The 17,650-nt window shown below is 47.1% G+C and overlaps 1 protein-coding gene across 2 annotated transcripts in view; it reads right to left on the bottom strand.

The window, feature by feature from the left end:
- Positions 1–3,208: 3,208 nt before the first annotated feature.
- The window catches only part of plxna1b (plexin A1b), a 170,232-nt gene continuing 155,790 nt past the window's right edge, over positions 3,209–17,650 (bottom strand). For both annotated transcript variants that reach the window (XM_030374090.1, XM_030374092.1), the window contains exons 23-32: positions 16,627–16,693; positions 14,099–14,245; positions 13,127–13,286; positions 12,403–12,506; positions 12,031–12,127; positions 10,817–11,007; positions 8,870–9,039; positions 8,383–8,595; positions 7,747–7,897; positions 3,209–7,416 (exon numbers count right to left, since the gene is read on the bottom strand). In XM_030374090.1, the coding sequence (XP_030229950.1) occupies positions 7,321–7,416; positions 7,747–7,897; positions 8,383–8,595; positions 8,870–9,039; positions 10,817–11,007; positions 12,031–12,127; positions 12,403–12,506; positions 13,127–13,286; positions 14,099–14,245; positions 16,627–16,693 (1,396 nt within the window). In that variant the 3' untranslated portion in view covers positions 3,209–7,320. The remainder of the gene's footprint in view (positions 7,417–7,746; positions 7,898–8,382; positions 8,596–8,869; positions 9,040–10,816; positions 11,008–12,030; positions 12,128–12,402; positions 12,507–13,126; positions 13,287–14,098; positions 14,246–16,626; positions 16,694–17,650) is intronic.

Here is a 17,650-nt window from a genome sequence, read left to right as displayed (position 1 = left end):
AATCAGTCAGTCAGAGGGATGTGATTAAATCACTTGCCAACTTTAACAGAAAGCAAGTCTTATGTTAACCCCGCACACACACGCACACACGCACGCGCACGCGCGCACACACACACACACACACACACACACACACACACACACACACACACACACACACACACACACACACACACACACACACACACACACACACACACACACACACACACACACACCAAGGGAGAACCTCTTTCTACACCCTTGACTGGAGATGTGAGGGTTTACAAGCCTAATGGTAAAGACACTATTGGCTCCCTGGGGACCCGACCTGGTCACCTGACAGGAAAGTCAGGGGACTGGGTCACCTCCTACCCCATCCCAGCCATGCCCAGAGGGAGGGGAAAGTATATAAAAAGCATATTTATTCAAGTGTGCAATTGTTCATGGGTTTGTGTGTGTGGCTGTGGGTGGGTTTGTGTCTCGGTGTGTGTGTGTGTGTGTGTGTGTGTGTGTGTGTGTGTGTGTGTGTGTGTGTGTGTGTGTGTGTGTGTGTGTGTGTGTGTGAGTGAGGGGGGGATCCAGACCCCCTACATCTCTACAGGTACCTGTGTGTGGCCAGTAGAAGTCAAAGTCCAACCGAATGCGGACAGAGACACTTAGGGCTGGTATTGCAGTATGTTCCCCATTAGCATAAAAGGAGCCCACTTCACGTACCGTGCTGCATTATGCAGTGAAAGCCATGAGTTGATACAGCTCCATTAAAGTGCAACACAATGATAATCTGATAATACGGGCTGGCTGGTGAAGGACTGTGGGGACGGGCCAAGCCGTGTGTGTTAATCAGACATCAGGAGGCTTTAGTTCAGTGGAGCACGGAATGGATTTCCCCTGACCCTGACAGGGAATGCTGTCCCTAATGGCTTCTACCTGTGGAGAAATTAGCAAGCATTCCAGAACACAGAAAATCAAGCAGTGAAGCACCTCAGACGCTAACAGACGCTGAAGGCATCTCTTCGACTATGTTGTCTCCTTCAGACGGAGATTTCCCTTATAGTCGAACACACCGGCGGGGACATTTTAAACACTTAATTGCAATTTGGAAGGGGAAAAGGGAGGCGTTTATTGAGTCGATCGATGAAACTGCACAACTTTGGCTCTAGAGTGACATGGTGCAAAAACGCAGAGCTAGCAAGCACCGGCCACTGAAGATTGCTGTGGGTATCGATGGGACTGTAGGCACCATTGTGCTGTCGCTTTAAACAATGTCAGATTCCATCTGGTAAATCTCGTTTCTATAATGTGTTTTTTAATGTGTTTTTTAAAAGGCTCACACTATAATCAATGTTTAATCAAATAATCAGCGGGTGTTCTCTCTAATTTCACAGTTAATAATATACTGTACCAGTTGACTTTTGAACATTTTTAATCAAATAATAGATTTCAAATGAGCTTGAACATCAGAAGTTACTCGACATCATTCCATGAAAACATCATTTTCACAGGTGCTATTGATGTCCCAGCTCGTGTTAAAACGGTGATTAAAACTGGCAGTGTGGGCGGACTTTGAGAAGAGAAGCCTTGACCAAATTCTTATATTCTAACAAAAATATCTACCTTAACAATCAAATGCGTTGTTAATTTGTGAACAACCTACGCTCATTAAGGAAGCATGAATCAATTACGATTGTCTGCAGCTATACATTCTTTGTACGTAAAAACAATTATGAATGACATGACTTCATTGTTATTGTGACTGTGACATCAAAGAAAGTTATCTCTATCCCTCTCCAGCGTCTCGATGAGTGCAGCAAGGCAAGGTGCAGCCTTTAACGGTGCACTTGGCGGACTATCCCAGGGTTTACGATGCTTCAGTTCCCTACTCTCATAATTGAAGGTGAGCTGCTACTCGTCATTGCAAAGACTTGTGTGTGTGTGTGTGTGTGTGTGTGTGTGTGTGTGTGTGTGTGTGAATGGGGGGGCGCGACGATAGAGGTATGCAGCAAATGAACGGTCATCAAACTGAGAGCTCACACACACACGCACACACACACACACACACACACACACACACACACACACACACACACACACACACACACACACACACACACACACACACACACACACACACACACACACACCTTTCTCTTCCTGTGCATCATAAATCTAGCAGTGTGACAGTAATCCGTCTCGTGGCCTTCCCCACCGGTCACGGCTGTCACCTTCGCCTCACAGGGAGAAAGTACAGCCGTGCGGCGGTGGATCTCAGGCGCTTCCGCTCAGAGACAGAGACAGGCGCTTCCGCTCCGAGCGCCGCGGTTCCGCTGCACTCTTGACGCAACGCACACCGACAGATATCTAAAGGCTGCTCGGCTAAAATAGAACTCGGTTAAGAACGTGTGATAAAACGCATGGAGCGCTCTCCAATTGTAACTAAGACAGATTAAAAGAGGGGGAGAGGGCCAACGCAGATCATGGCTTTATTAACTACGGTATGTTCCATGCTATAGAGGTGGTGGTGGTGGTGGTGGTGGTGGACGGGACACGAGCAGTTTGGTGCTTTCCAAATAGGGACTTATCCTCCCGTTGGCACTGCGAGGCCATTTGCCTCTTGACAGGATCATTACGAGATTCACTGCTCCCACGACCATTACACAATTTTAGCGCTCTTCCTCGGATGGAATTTTAATTGAATTAGCCCGACTGGATACACATGGTGCGGACGATAACATTTTCTGTCTATCCGGCTTCATTGAGTCCTGTGTGTGTGTGTGTGTGTGTGTGTGTGTGTGTGTGTGTGTGTGTGTGTGTGTGTGTGTGTGTGTGTGTGTGTGTGTGTGTGTCTGTGTTTCATAATTTGGAGTAAGTGGTGGTGGGATCGCGGGGCAGTGAATGTCGGCCGTGATGAGAAAAGGCCAAGGTGGTATATTGGTGCCTTCCAATGGTCTCTCATTCATCATGCACGTGACGTTCAACTGACAACAGAATTATGTGTCTCGGGATGAAGTGCTGAGGTGGCAAAATGGCTCCATTATCCAAACTGCTCTCTGAATTCTAAGCATTGTGAGGGCGATGAGCTCCTAGTCAGTACTAGTACCTCTCTGTAAAGTAAAACATCGAGGTTAGTGTTGTAATCCAACAAATTAAAGTTATTTTATAGCTTTAGTTTGTTGTATCAAGTGCCATTTTTTTGATTAAAATTGTAAGAATTTCACTCCACTCGCAGTTTAGCAAAAAATGTTTAATCTCTCCTTGATGCGTGTTTATTTACAAGTAGTAAATATGCAAAATAGGAAATAACACAATATTTACACAATGAATGTTAACCTGCACACCTGTGACAGTTGCTTCAAGTCTGAAACTCGTTAAAAATGTATCAGAATCAGTGTTGTATTAAAACTTGATTTTCTGCCATTGCCGTCCAAGTTTCATTTCAATATGCTGGGATCCCATGGAGGACTCAGTTTGGGGAAGGAGGGAGCAGTAACAGAAATGCTGCCATGACCATTTTAATAGATAGAGGATGTTGGGGGGGGGGGTGGCACATTTGTACAATTCTCACCTTAAAGTTGTTTTGGAGAATGTCGGATGTGATTTAAGAAAACAGGTCAAAGAAAAAAAAAACGTACTTCAGAGCTACTTCCTCAAGATGAGTGCTTTTCATAGTACTTCAGATCTCATTTCGTTTGTTAAGTCCACACAGTGTAAATCAACTGCTCCTCAGCCCACCCAGTGAGCCTGCATACAGCCAGGTAAACACGCTGCATATCTGATCCATCCCTACTGATTAAATACGACTCAACACGCCACACGGTGCAGACTTAAGGGGACCCCGCCGAAACCGTTTTACCTAGAAAATAATACAACATGGCGCCCTGGACGTTCACAGCACATATTATCTTTAAAGGAAAAGGCGAAACCAAACAGCCATGCGGAAAGAGAACACCAGTCCCTCAGCAGTCATGTGACCAATATGGAATAATACGCCTCCGGAACCTGAGAATGGACACTTCTTCTAAATATCTTCTACGTCTTACAGAGGAGCAATATGGTAGCGTTTTACCGTTCTCTGTGGTACTGACTGTGCTTTAGAGGAGAGCGAGTCGTTGTCCCCAATATATACAGTTAATACTTTTCCCATAATTCATAGTGTCTGTTATGCACAGCACTGAGCTCTCTCCCTCCCTCTCCGGCTTGTGTAGATGTCTTTACCCAACCGTGTGTTTTGGAGAGTGTTAATGTACAGACACAGCTGAAAATCAGCACTGTACTCGTATCAGGAGGGGAGGGGGGGGGGACCCTGTTTCAATTCCCTGGAACCCAGGGTAAGCGGAAATTTGGACGTGAAGGGGTAGGACCGCAACAGAGATGTTTGGTTTTGGTGTGTATGTGTGTCACTAGAGAGCTAGAGCAGAAGGGAAGAAAGCGACTAGGTGATGTTGGCAGTTGTCCAATCACAGCAGACTGGTCCCTCAAGGCTGTATTTGGCTCACAGCATATCTCTATGCATGAATAGTTTTATAGGATCTAGATGATATTTATTCATTATATATATAGATATATATATAAATAAATCAGTGTTGCCATGAAGCCTTATTCGCTAATGAATAGGCTGGGAAAGATTGAGTCAGAATGTTGCCTGTTGTATGCTCTGAACTGTCTTTTGTTGGATTTGTTTTTTAAGGAACCTGGCATAGGAAATGCCAGGTTCCTGCAACGGCGTTGATGATCAGCAAAAGAGAATGGCAGCCCTAATGTTGGAGGAAACCAAAATATAAAAGCAGCAAATCACATTTCCTTTTACAAAAGACACAGATACTCCTCTAATGCAATGCTTTTCATGTTGATCCTTGAAATCAGGAAAATAAAACCTTGAGAACGGTCAAGTACGTAGACTTCAGGCAAACTGAAGACAAGTTTGTCTTCTGTGTGTCATAATGTACAATTTACATGTCCCAAAAAAAAAAACGTATTACAAAAAATAGGCAACTAGCATCTGTTCACCATGAAAAAAGTATACAATTTACAAATGATAACATCAAAAAAAACATTATACAGACCACAGTTTGGTTTTTCGGCAAGCATAAAGGAATCCCAAAAAATATCTATATAAAAAAAATAATAATCAAGGAAAACATCGTTTCTCACCACAGTCAAAATACCATGACTTCAAGACCAAAAATAAAATAAAAATGCAAATCCTCTTAAAGGAGCAGTAATAATAATAATAATAATAATAATCATCATCATAAAATAGCCTGTGCCCCACATGGCGAGAGATGAGAGCTGGAGGCTACCGGGAGAGGAGGATCAGCTAAACCCTCCATCTCTCCGCCCCCTCTCTCAGATATATTAACCTAAGAGCCCTTCTTCCCAGACCGGGCGAGAGGTGGCGGTGATGGGGGAACACTCCAAATATATTCACCTTGTCCCACTATCATTGGAGGGAGGAGTGTTACCACTGATAATGTCTTGCAGAGCGATACAGCTCCCCCCCTTCCCCCACCCCGTCGCTTGTGTTTTTTATCAGCGCTTGGTTTAGCTGTGCCCTGTCTTCTCTCATTTCAGCTCCTTTCAAAAAAATAAAGGCTAATCCTCAACCGGACCTCAGACCTGGACTCCATTACCCATCAGGCGCCGGGCCTGCTCCGACTAGGAGGGGTCAGAAAAAATTAAATTGGTCTGCCCTAGACCAACCGGAGGAAGCCGAGGCAGGCTGCGGACTGGTGCAAATGTCACTTTGAATCTCTGAGAAAAAGGAAAAGAAAAACTAAACAAAGATCGGGGAGATATGTGTGAAGCGGGGGGGGCCGAGCGGGACTATTCACGGTCTGCAGAGGGTCAGTGCAACGTCGCTACTTCATCATTGGGTCGCCGTACCGTGATCCACTAAACCCTTCCCCAGGACCCCCCCGGCACCACACCGGGCTACGGCCATGAGGACAGCAACCCTCCCAGGTGATTCGCCCACCGTTTGGTTCTCCAGGAAAAAAAAAAAAAAAAAAACAACAACAAATTGCACCGTTGTGTGAACCAGACACGTCAACTTCAGGTCAGCACTGCAGTGAGGCAGCGAGCTTCAAGAAACCGTCCTGGTCAGAGGAGAGGCAAGGGCACATCATGTGTTTCACTGCCCTAGCATCGTATACTCGTTTTTTTTGTCACTAAAACCCTTTTCAGTCACTAGGCATGTTCATATTTAAATCATACGGTTGCACATTCCATCCAACAAAATGTCCGCACTAAACAACATTCAAAAGCAAACATGGCACAGGACAACGTCTGTTTTTTCATAATTTTCTTGATTTTCTTTTTAAAAGTTGTAATATTAAATAATGATTCATAGCTTTTTTTTTATTGTGTTGGGTGATTCAAAAAGAAGAAGAAAAAAAATGACCCTAATCTTTGTTTCTTTAAAAACATAGCTGTATTTATATATAATATCTATATAGTCTTCCTTTGTATCGTTTTCTGTAAATTGTGCAAATTCAGCAGTAATGCAAGTGGCGAGAGATCAGAGAGTGGGCAGTTGATTACATTTATACAAAAACAGAAAGAGTCCTTCCCAAACATCGACGTCAGAATAAGAGTCACGTGACCTGACGGGCCCCCACGTCAATCCTTTGGGGGTCTCGTCTCAAATGTTCCAGAACGCTCCCTCTCTCTCTTTCTTTTTCTCTCTCTCTCTCTCTCTCTCTCTCTCTCTCTCATCTGCCTGCGGTTTGCCGATTGCGGTCGAGTTCCTTCACGATTTCATAAAGTTGCTTGACTGGACATTGCTTGACAGAAAGAAATCCAGGAAAACAAAAATTTTTAAGCGAACCACAAACCACGACAGCCACGACAATCAAAGATGCTTTCCTGGGGACAGGTGAGGGATGTACAGGCACGTGGAAATGTCCCAATGTCCCGTGCGCACACATCCGTGCACCGACTACGGCCCAAAGACACGCGCACAGAAAATAGTCGCACACACTTGGGCACGTGCGTGCACACGCTCACACATACGCACAGACACACACACACACACAGGACCCATCTCTGCTGAACTCCCCCTATTTTGCAGTGTACTGCTTTAGTCCTTTGCAGTTTCTCCTGTGGTTTTTTCTTTCTTTTTTTTTACCAGGGGGTTCTGAACTTCAGTTGGTTCTCTGGTTGAGAGGAGCGAGGTAAGGGACATGGAGATGGGGAGGGCTGGGCTGGGGGGTGGGGAAAAATAGAAGAAGAGGAGAAGGATCAGGACGAGGTCGTGGTGGAGGTGGTGGTGGTTGCGGCGGCGGCGGCGGTGGTGTTGGCGGAGGGAGGAGGAGGAGGAGATCAGAGGCGCTGGACTGGTTCTCAGCTGGCCAGGGCCATCGTGTCGATAACCTGCTCCAGTTTGCTCCTCAGTCTCTGTCTCCGGGACTGCTCATCCCGCTCCAGGGCCGACAGGATCTGCAGGCCGGTGGAGAAGAGCAGGAGGTGAGCAAACACATGCACATAACAGTGCCAGCACTCACCGGAAAATGGACCAAACATGGTATGGAGAAATGGTCCTCGGCCTAGTGAGAGGTCTCGGCAAACAGCACAATTCAAAGGGCATAACGTCACACAGTTGTTCATCCACTCGACCGACTGCAAGAAGGACATAGACACTCACACACACATACATACATACATACGCATGAAGGAGATATAAGCAAAGGTGCGCAAAGCTGATCTTAATATAATAGCATGCTAGAGCCAGAGGATTTGGAGCAAAAGACAGGGTGAGTGTCCTCTCACCTCGTCCTTGTACTTGACGATGTAGGAGTAGATCTCGTGCAGGGCGGACATGCTGTTGAACTGGCTGAGGTGCAGGCGCGACTGCTCCGCCAGGTAGGCACTCATGTCCTGGTCGCTGATCGCAGACATCCTGGAGATGTCTGAGTAGTATCTGTGGGAGGGGGGGGAGAGAAGCGTGAGGTTAAAGAAAGGAGGAATGATAGGACGGGGATGATGGATTGAAGGGAGGGGAGGGTAGATGTAAGAACGGAAGAAGGGGGAAGAGATAGGGGAGGAAAGAAGAAATGAGGGAGGACAGAAAGAGGTGGGGAGGGTGCAATGGGCATCGTTTAGTATGGACAAACCAAAACACAAGATAGGTGCGTAACAAAATAACAGCAAGCATAAATATGAAGGACCAGCAAACGTTGGAGGAGAGATAAGGTGTGAAATCCTCAATAATCGGCCAACAGCTGTAACATCAAACTCCCTAGCACAGGAACAGCATACAAAATCCCTCAAACAAATGGGTCGACAAACCCACAACAACAACAGTAAATCCAGGAGCGAGCGAGAGAGAGAGCGAGAGAGAGAGAGAGAGAGAGAGAGAGAGAGAGAGAGAGAGAGAGAGAGGGAGAGGTGGAATCGACAACATACCTTTCTACCCAGTTCTTGTAGTTGGGGATGTCTTTAGCGTAGAGCAGCTTGTTGGAAGGAGAGTCCTTGCCCAATTTGTGCTCTGATGTGGAGCACGAATCCATGAAGGTCTGGGCCACCACAGACAGGCACGCGTCTGTGATACTGTTCTTGTGGATGTCAAACACAAACTGGGGGTTTTTGATCACGTTCACCCAGAACCTCAGAGGAAGACTAGGGAGCGAAAGAGACAGAGAGAGAGAGACAGCGGTTAAATAAATATCTGACGAAGCTTGTGCAATGTAGCATGATGTAGCGTGAGCAGTGAAGCGAGAGAGATTTTGCTTCACTGCTAACGCTAATCTTACAATGGTAATATTCTACTGAGGACGCGCTTATGTCTTGGGCCTGATGACTCGTTAAACCAGGAAGACATACACAGGCACACACACATACAAATGATCTCACAATCGCACACAGACTCTTTCACAGGTGCAGGCGGACTCACCAGTTGCTCTTCCAGGTGTGCCGTACGTCGGAGTCAGAGATGGAGTGCTTGTCCGCCTGCTCGTCCAGGAAGTCAAACATGTACTTGATGGCCAGCGGCAGAGCGCTGCCCCGGTGGGCCGTGCTGAAGATGGTCTCAAACAGGTCGTCCACAAACTTCTGGAGCGTGCCCTGCAGGGGAAAGAGTAGAGCGGGGTGAGGGGAGGTGAGGGATTCCGGCTTAGTGCTGGCCTTCAGCATCAGCTACAATGGATTCACTTTTCAACACTTGAGAGAAATGTCTTGCTTGCATTCTGCACATAAATTGTGTGACTACTACGCATTGTGTACATAGATATGGGTCCTTTGTATGCGTATCTCTTTTTAAGTCTCATTACTATAAGTCCATACTTCTGCTGTGACACCTGCATTCCTATTCTGGGATTAAGCCAGAACATCTCTTCGTCTCTCGAAGGCTCATATTTCCACTGGTGGCTGAAGGACGAGGTGTTGCGTTGTGGCCAGCCAGCCGGTTTGACAGCTATTCTGGCACCGAACCCAAATGAGCCGTGCGCCTCTCAGCATATTCATTTCATTGGCAAGCGCAATTACCAAAAAAAGGAGTGGCTGTTTCATAACGCCTGCGTCTGATTTTATATTTAACGCAATTACCCATAGAGTTGGCATGGGGGGGATTATGGGTTGAACCATTAGAAGTTATGGCTGCCATTAAGATGTTCCCTCGGCTCGCACACTCTGTCCTAACTGTAATGGTCTACCACCGGCTGATGTCTCGTAATGAATGCTTCCTAGCAAAGAGTTCAGCCAAAGACTGCACTGTGTTTACAGAGTAGAAAAGCAAGCCAAGATGATTTAACACTCTCACGTTTGTGTGCGCATGCATGTGTGTGTGTGGTGACATGTACTATGTCAGCGCCGGATCTCCGTGGCTAATGTTTCTGACTAGTGGGTGTCGGTGCAAACAGTTTGACCTATGCAGACTGACTCAGTCAATGATGACACTCACATTGACCCGCGTTAGTTACTCCCCAAAAACCATCAATACCCACATCGCCCTAAGACCCCATAACCTCTCACGATATAATCTACACACAAACCCTACTAGGAGACACAAACGCACACACAGACTTGCTTTTTGAAAACCCGCACACACAAATCCAACAGCAGGGGATTGGGCATGTAGTGGACGGCTGTGCTTTTAGGGTAAAGACCCGGCTCCACAAGCCCCGAGGCCACAGAGAGAGAGGGGCTTTGGAGTGGAGCACTAACCAAACAACTCAATAGCCAAAGGTCAGCCCGCTAATTAAGACGCGCAATCTCAATCGCTGTGCATGCATGTGTGTGTATCTGTGTGTGTGGTATCGGTGTGCTATGTGCATGTGTGTGTGAGTGTGTGTTTGCTTGTTGTTTGTGTATTGGTGTTGTTTGTGTGCAAACTTTTGAGTAAAAGGTTATGAAAAATGTTAATGAGCTTCGAGGCGACCAAACCCTACCAAAGGTCACTGCGAGGGAGTAGATGTCGGTAAGAAGTGGGATAAACACCAGAGCAGTGCAGGGCATGTGAGTGACTGGACGTCCATCTGCCCGACGGCTTCGCCTTGCACGTGATCGTTGGGTGTGAAGCGAGCCTAAAGTCCTCGTCATGGTTCCACGTCGACGTAACGCGAGGGAGTTTACGGACCCTTTACGTCCTTGCGGACCGTCAGGACCCTCCTTGCGGACCCTCCTTGCGGACCCTCCTTGCGGACCCTCCTGGCGTCCACCGCGAGGGCCTGACGGGCGCCTCCCAAAGATTGTAACCTTGCAGCAGCAAAGGCTGCGATTGGTCCGCTCACTGAAACCCGACGCAGAACTAAAACAGGTTCACGACTGCGTCGGGGCGTCTTCGTGGTCATTGCGTTGCGTCGACGTTGAACCATAACTGATCGTTTAAAGTGAACCTCCTTACCTTGGTGGCCAGCAACCGGGTGAGGTAGATCTCGGACACCATCTTGCTGCCGCGGTCGCCCTCCCTCTGGTCCGAGTGGTCGTGGTTCTTCACCAGGTGCCACAGCTTGGTGCCGCTCTCCAGGTCGGGGGTGATCATTGGGGTGCGAGAGCGCAGGCTGTCGGGGCTGCTAGCCGTGCGCAGCATGCTCTCTGCTCAGGGAGGAGGAGGAGGAGGAGGAGGAGGAGGAAGGGAGGACGAAGAGGACAGGTTCAGTGGGTTGTATTTGATGGTTAGGTGTGTGTTGTGTGTCGGGAGTTTGTGATTGTTTTTGTGCGAGTGAAGATGTTCTATTGACAGAAATGCGTCTGACTGAAATGACTAGGTTAATTGTACGTGGGAGGACTAGCTCGTAGCTTAGCAGTTTTTGAAGAGCACGACCAATTGCAAATAACATCATGCACATCACCCTCAAATAAATAGCTTGTTAGTTCACCAAAATACAAACTCCATATGCTGCATCCGATTCTATTCTGTCCTCCCCCGGAAAAGTTTCATTTCTAAAATACTTTTTGCCTTGGATTCAGAGTGGGGGCTTTGTCCACTCCAGCGTCACTCTTCCATCTCTTATTAAATCGGCTTCTGTCACTCCGCTACCTCCAATCCCCCCCACTCCCACACACACGTTTCATGTCAGACAGTGATACCCTCATTTTGTGTGGCGGAGCAGGGGGGCTTCGTGTACGAACGTTCGTCATCTCGGCGGATAAGTGTGGAGGGATTGAGAGGTTGAGAATGTCAGGAAAGCAGTGCCGAGACCTTGCGGTGCTCGTTTGTACGTGCGTGTGCGTGTGTGAGGACCAGTAATAGGGGTCAACATTATATTGGAGGGAGCTCTGTGAGATGGTTAAAAAAGAGGCGGAGAAGCAGGAGACGAGCGGAAGGTGAAGACGAAGGTGGAGATACGATATGAAACCGGGGGATTGAGCGGAGAAACAGAGGTGATTGACAGCCGGAGAGACAGAGCCGGAGATGAAGAGAGAGGAGATAGCTTTGAGAGCGAGAGAGAGATAGCGAGAGAGAGTATTTTTGGATGTAGAGAGGAAAAGTAAGGCTTGAACATGAAACAAACAAATGCATCGTTCACACCACCATACATACGTACGTACTTACATAAAAATAACCCCCCAAACACACAGACACACACACACACACAGACACACAACCTCTCTTACCGTATCGGCTGAGGGACTTGGTGAATGTGGAGGAGTTGGAAATGTTGTACGCAGAGTTCTGCTTGGGCACCAAAGCGATCACTGATCCATCCGTCACCTGAGAGGGAAAGTTTGGGAAGTTAAAGCAACCGTGACACACCGCAGAAGGCTCTTCACCACAGACACGCTACGTCACAAAATGGAGGGATCTGAAGTTGGTCGCCAACGCACTCGCATCTAGACAGGTTTTTCTTCAATCTGTACGTGTTAGACTTACATTTTCAAGGGAGCTTTTTTTTTGGGGGGGGGGGGGGGGGGGAATAACAAAAGCAAGCAAAGCTAGGTACCAATGTTGCTACAGTGAGGGGAGAGGGGGTTGGCACTGGTGTTTACCTGGTAGTGCACTAGGTTGTTGAGTCTCTTCCAGTCGTTGTCGATCTTGGTGGTCACGTCCTCGTCCTGCAGGATGATCCGGGCCATCCTGCCCTGCCGCCACTCTGGTGGTCGGAACAGACACACGCACGCACAGACACGTCAGTTGTGAAGGTTGAGTATTGTACGCGTGTGTATTGTACATGTGTGTTCTGCGTTGTCTGTATGTCTATATTCGACATTGCGTGTGTATTTTCCATATGAATGTTCTGTATGTGGGTCCATGTATGAGGCCTTGGGTCTCCGGTGAGTACATTGTGTGTGTTTGTGTGTATGCATGTGCATGTATGTGTGTGTGTTCCAGTGCATACCCAGGTCCATGTCTGCGGCCTGGGGCCTCTGGGAGTACGGTTTGTGTGTCTACCTGTTTGTGTGTGTGTGTGTGTTCCAGTGCATACCCAGGTCCATGCCTGCGGCCTTGGGCCTCTGGGAGTACGGTTTGTGTTTGTGTGTATGTGTATGTATGTGTGTGTGTGTGTGTGTGTGTGTGTGTGTGTGTGTGTGTGTTCCAGTGCATACCCAGGTCCATGTCTGCGGCCTTGGGCCTCTGGGAGTACGGTTTGTGTGTGTGTGTGTGTGTGTGTGTGTGTGTTCCAGTGCATACCCAGGTCCATGTCTGCGGCCTTGGGCCTCTGGGAGTACGGTGTGTGTGTGTGTGTGTGTGTGTGTGTGTTCCAGTGCATACCCAGGTCCATGTCTGCGGCCTTGGGCCTCTGGGAGTAGGGTGTTCCCTTGTACACGGCGTCCAGAAGCTTCTCTTTCACCTGCGTCACCGTGTCGCAGTTCAGACACTTCACCGTCACCTCTGTCGCATTCTCGTTCTCCGGGTTCACGCAGTGCAGTGTCTGAAGGGGGTGGGGTTGGTAATAAGGAGAGGAGGTTCATGATTGGTTCCATAGGAAAATAAGCGAGAATAGGCTCCGCCCTCCCAGATCATCGTGAACTGTCGGGTCAAAGATGTAAGGCCTGCGACCATCTAGGCGTCACATGGTCTTAAACGGATCAATGTGGCAGATCTGGTGTCCTGAAGGAGCAAATAATTGATTCATAATTTGAGCCCTTTGCGTTTTTAAATAATTTATTAACCCATTCGGTTGTTCTTTTATTCAATAAACTGTTTTATTAAATGTCCCATTTAAAAGCGTTGAATTATTCTGTTTCTGGATTGTTGAACTTATTTATCTTGGATTGAGTGATGGATAATTAATCAATGCACCGGCTGGTCTTTAATGTGATGAACACACAACCATCTCCTTCATTATTGAATCTTTTGTCGGAATGATGAAGAAGAAGAAGAAGAAGAAGAAGAAGAAGAAGAAGAAGAAGAAGAAGAAGAAGAAGAAGAAGAAGCCCGTTTATAAAAATGACCTGGACTTCATCGATATAAATAAATAGACCTTGATTTTAAAGTCATACCACCTAAAGAAGCGGTATACTAAATCTTGCCAATGATTTTTTTTTCTTGCTATTTAATGACTTGCTGTTTTAAGCAAGTATACCAAGTATATCCACCCTCGCTCTGCGAATTCTACTACTACGAACGACGGCACCTCCTGTAACACGCCTCTCACCCCCTCCATCACCTCATCACTAAAACACTCCATTCATCGATAAGGTGATTATTTGTAGCGTGTGGGTGTAGCGCTTCAGTACTGACCAGGGTCTTGTAGTCAATCTGCTGTCTGATGAGCTTGTCCTCGCTGAGCGAGTAGCGGGCCTCGCCTGTGATGGCGTCGATGGGACCCTTCTCCATCTGCTGCTTCATGGCACAGTACAGCATGAAGAGGGGCTCCCCAGCACACTCCTGACGGGAGAGAGACAGAGATACACACAGGTTAGAGAGAGAGATAGACACGGATAGACAGACAGATACACACAGGTTAGAGAGAGAGATAGACACAGAAAGATAGACAGAGATACACACAGGTTAGAGAGAGAGATAGACACAGAAAGATAGACAGAGGTACACACAGGTTAGAGAGAGAGATAGACACAGAAAGATAGACAGAGATACACACAGGTTAGAGAGAACGATAGACGCAGATAAACAGACAGAGATACACACAGGTTAGAGAGAACGATAGACACAGATAAACAGACAGAGATACACACAGGTTAGAGAGAAAGATAGACACAGATAGACAGAGATACACACAGGTTAGAGATAGAGATAGACACAGATAGACAGACAGAGATACACAGAGAGTAGGGAGAGGGAGGGAGAGAGATTGAGAGGAAGAGAGAGCGGGTCAGAGAGAAGGAGAGGGATAGAGAGAGAAACACACAGAACAAGAGAAACAGAGAGAGATAAAGAGAGAAATGCATGTCATTGCCTATCATGCATTGTGAATAAAAGACAAACCACATCTAAGAGCGGTATATTTGTTGAATGCTGCTCTCTGCACTTCCAACGTTCTTCCAAACTCTCACACTAAGTGACGAGGCCTTGACCTCATCCTACACACAAAGCTCCCCTTTGTCTTTTAGGGTGCATGATTTGCGTGGAAGAGAAGGAAACCAAAAAATAGGGAAAATTAGAAAGTGGGAGAGGAGAAGGAGATACGTGGAGGACCTGAGTGAGGCCGAGTTGAGTGAGTGTTAGTTGATGGAGGAGTTAATAGAAGGTTAATGACAGAGGAGTGAGAATACGCTTGGAGAAGCACTTTGGTGTGTGAGACGTGTCAGCCGGGCAACGAGCACTGGGGCTCTGGGCCTCTCGTTCTCCTGCTCCCTGCCTCCTTCTCCCTCTCCCCCTCTCTCCCTTCTCCCCCTCTCTCCCTTTCCCCCTCTGCCCTCGTACTGATTGCTGACCAAGTAGCGTCTGGGCTGAGTCTCCGCGGCGTCTGCGTTTCTTCCGAGCCATTTCCCTGTTTCATTAACTAGGGGGTTCATACTCCTGGGTCTCCGGATAAGAGCAGCAGGCCAAAGGATTATTCTCCAACCAACACAGCGGAGTCAATGGGCTATTTTCAGGACAATCTGACTTCTCTCATTTTTTTGCTGCACACATTTTATTTCTACGATATCCATTTCCACGGGCACAACGTTGGCACTTTTAATTCACTTTCTCTGGTTGTGCAGGCGTCTGTTGAGACAGGTGTTACAAAACGCTGAGTAAGGCAGACTTGACTGTTGATTTATCACAGAATCAGATCAGCCAAGTCATCGCCTGTGTCACTCAGAGAATCGGGCGGAGTAGATGGTGGAGTTTGTTAATTATGAACCGCATACATATCTGCTGACTGTGGGTAGTCCTCTCAACTCCTTCTCTCCCCTTCCTTCTCCTCGTCTTTCACACCATTCTTTGCTTTCCTCTTCTAAATATTACACACCACACCTAACTCCCACAACTCATAATTCTCTAACTATTTATGGATATGCTGCAACTACTCACCGTCTACATCTTCCCTGTATTTATTCAACATCGACAACATACTTTTTCAATTAGAATAAAGTTATTATCCCTGTATACATGTCACCATATTTCTCTTATGTAGTGTAATGTATTTCCTTTCTGTGCTTAATTCAATATGTTTTATTACATTTCACTCGCTCCACCAGATATCACTATGCACGGTGCATTTATAATTGTGCATGCGGGCCAGTGATTGCTTCTGATTGGTCAGTCACACCGAGTAGACTGCATAATCTCAAATGCCAGCAGGGGGGCCTTGCACGTTTACATGCAGGCTTCGTGCGCACACAGCGACACAGATTGTGTGCGTGTGCCCTCCCCCAGGCCGCCTGGTGGGTGGACGGTCCAGCCCAAGGTCTGTTCTTGGCTGATGCAGGACCACCGTGGTGTGTGTGGCTCCTAGGCTGGTTAGCTCCACCATCACCAACAGGCTGTGTGGCGAGATTCTCACCATGGCGCGAAACACACTCATTCTATCCCCCATCCATTTCCAAACAGACACAGAGGGCAGAGAGAAGAGAGAGAGCGAGAGAGAAGAGAGAGAGCGAGAGAGACGAGCGAGATAGAGAGAGCGAGAAAGAGAGAAGTGCGAAAGAGGGAGAGACGAAGAGAGATATGCAGCCTGAATGTTTTTTAAAAGAGTGAAATAAGCGGGAGCACTGTGAAGGTTTTCCTACTTTCACAGTATCAGTGGGAAGTTAAGCTTTAGCACATACACACACACAGATACACACGTACGCAGAAAGTACATCCAGTGAGGACGCTCTTACCTTGAGGAACTTGTAAAGCAGGAAGGTGAACCAGTTCGTGAGCATCTTTTCAGCAACAGACTCGGTCCTGGGAGGGAGAGTGAGAGGGAGGTCGACAGAGGTGAATAAGAGTAAGTCCAAATGTGCTTGCTCCATCCCAACAGTAGCAGTAGCATGCCCTCGGTTTCAACCTGTAGGCATATATTTATATTTTCACCAGCAATCGTTTTTTCATACCTGTACGTACTTCAAAGAGACAAACACTACGGCCCCATCCCTACACTGATCTGTCTTTGTGTGTATCGCTTGAGTTCAAACATAACGGAGGCTTTCCTCCTACATCACACACAAACAATTAGTGTGGTATAACAAACCTCATTTCCCCCCCCCCGCCCCCCCCACAATACCAATTTAATTTTCCCCCTAACCGATCCCACCCGTCTTCATTAAAGAAAAAATACAGCAGAGAAAAAAAAAACAACAACAGCAATTAGTATAATACGCCAACTTCCCTTGTTAATCACAAACCTGGCACGTAATGAGGGGAACCTCAAGACCTGCGCAGCCGCCAACACACGTGCACACGTACGCACACGTAAACACGTGCACACATGCACGCGCACGGCATACAAATAAAGCACAGCAATTAACAGCCATTGTAATTAACTCATTGGATCTAATTAGTTCAACAGCTATATGAAAGATCATTGCCAGGGTTTTTAATGGCGGGTTGCAGTCGGCGATTGCAGTCAGAGCGTTTATTTTAATATTTGTAATATTATACTCAGTCAACGTTTCACATGTATGATTCATCTACCAGAGCATAAGAGAGAAATGGATGGATGGATGGATATGGATTGAGAGAGAAAGCCATTTTCTCCTATACTAACGGAGTAACACAATGGAGGTTTCCGGTAAGTTTGGCGATCAGTTACTTGGTTGACTAACTAAGCTTTTCCTTTGTGCCACGTTCCCCAGCATGCCTTCTTGTATGCGTGACCTTTTTATATTTCGTCTCCCTCCCTCCCTCCCTCTCAATCTTTCG

This window comes from Gadus morhua, chromosome 13, assembly GCF_902167405.1.
Source record: "Gadus morhua chromosome 13, gadMor3.0, whole genome shotgun sequence".
NCBI classification, from domain to species: Eukaryota; Metazoa; Chordata; class Actinopteri; order Gadiformes; family Gadidae; genus Gadus; species Gadus morhua.
Note: the sequence above shows the minus strand (reverse complement) of the source record. Positions and strands in the feature narration are given on the sequence as shown.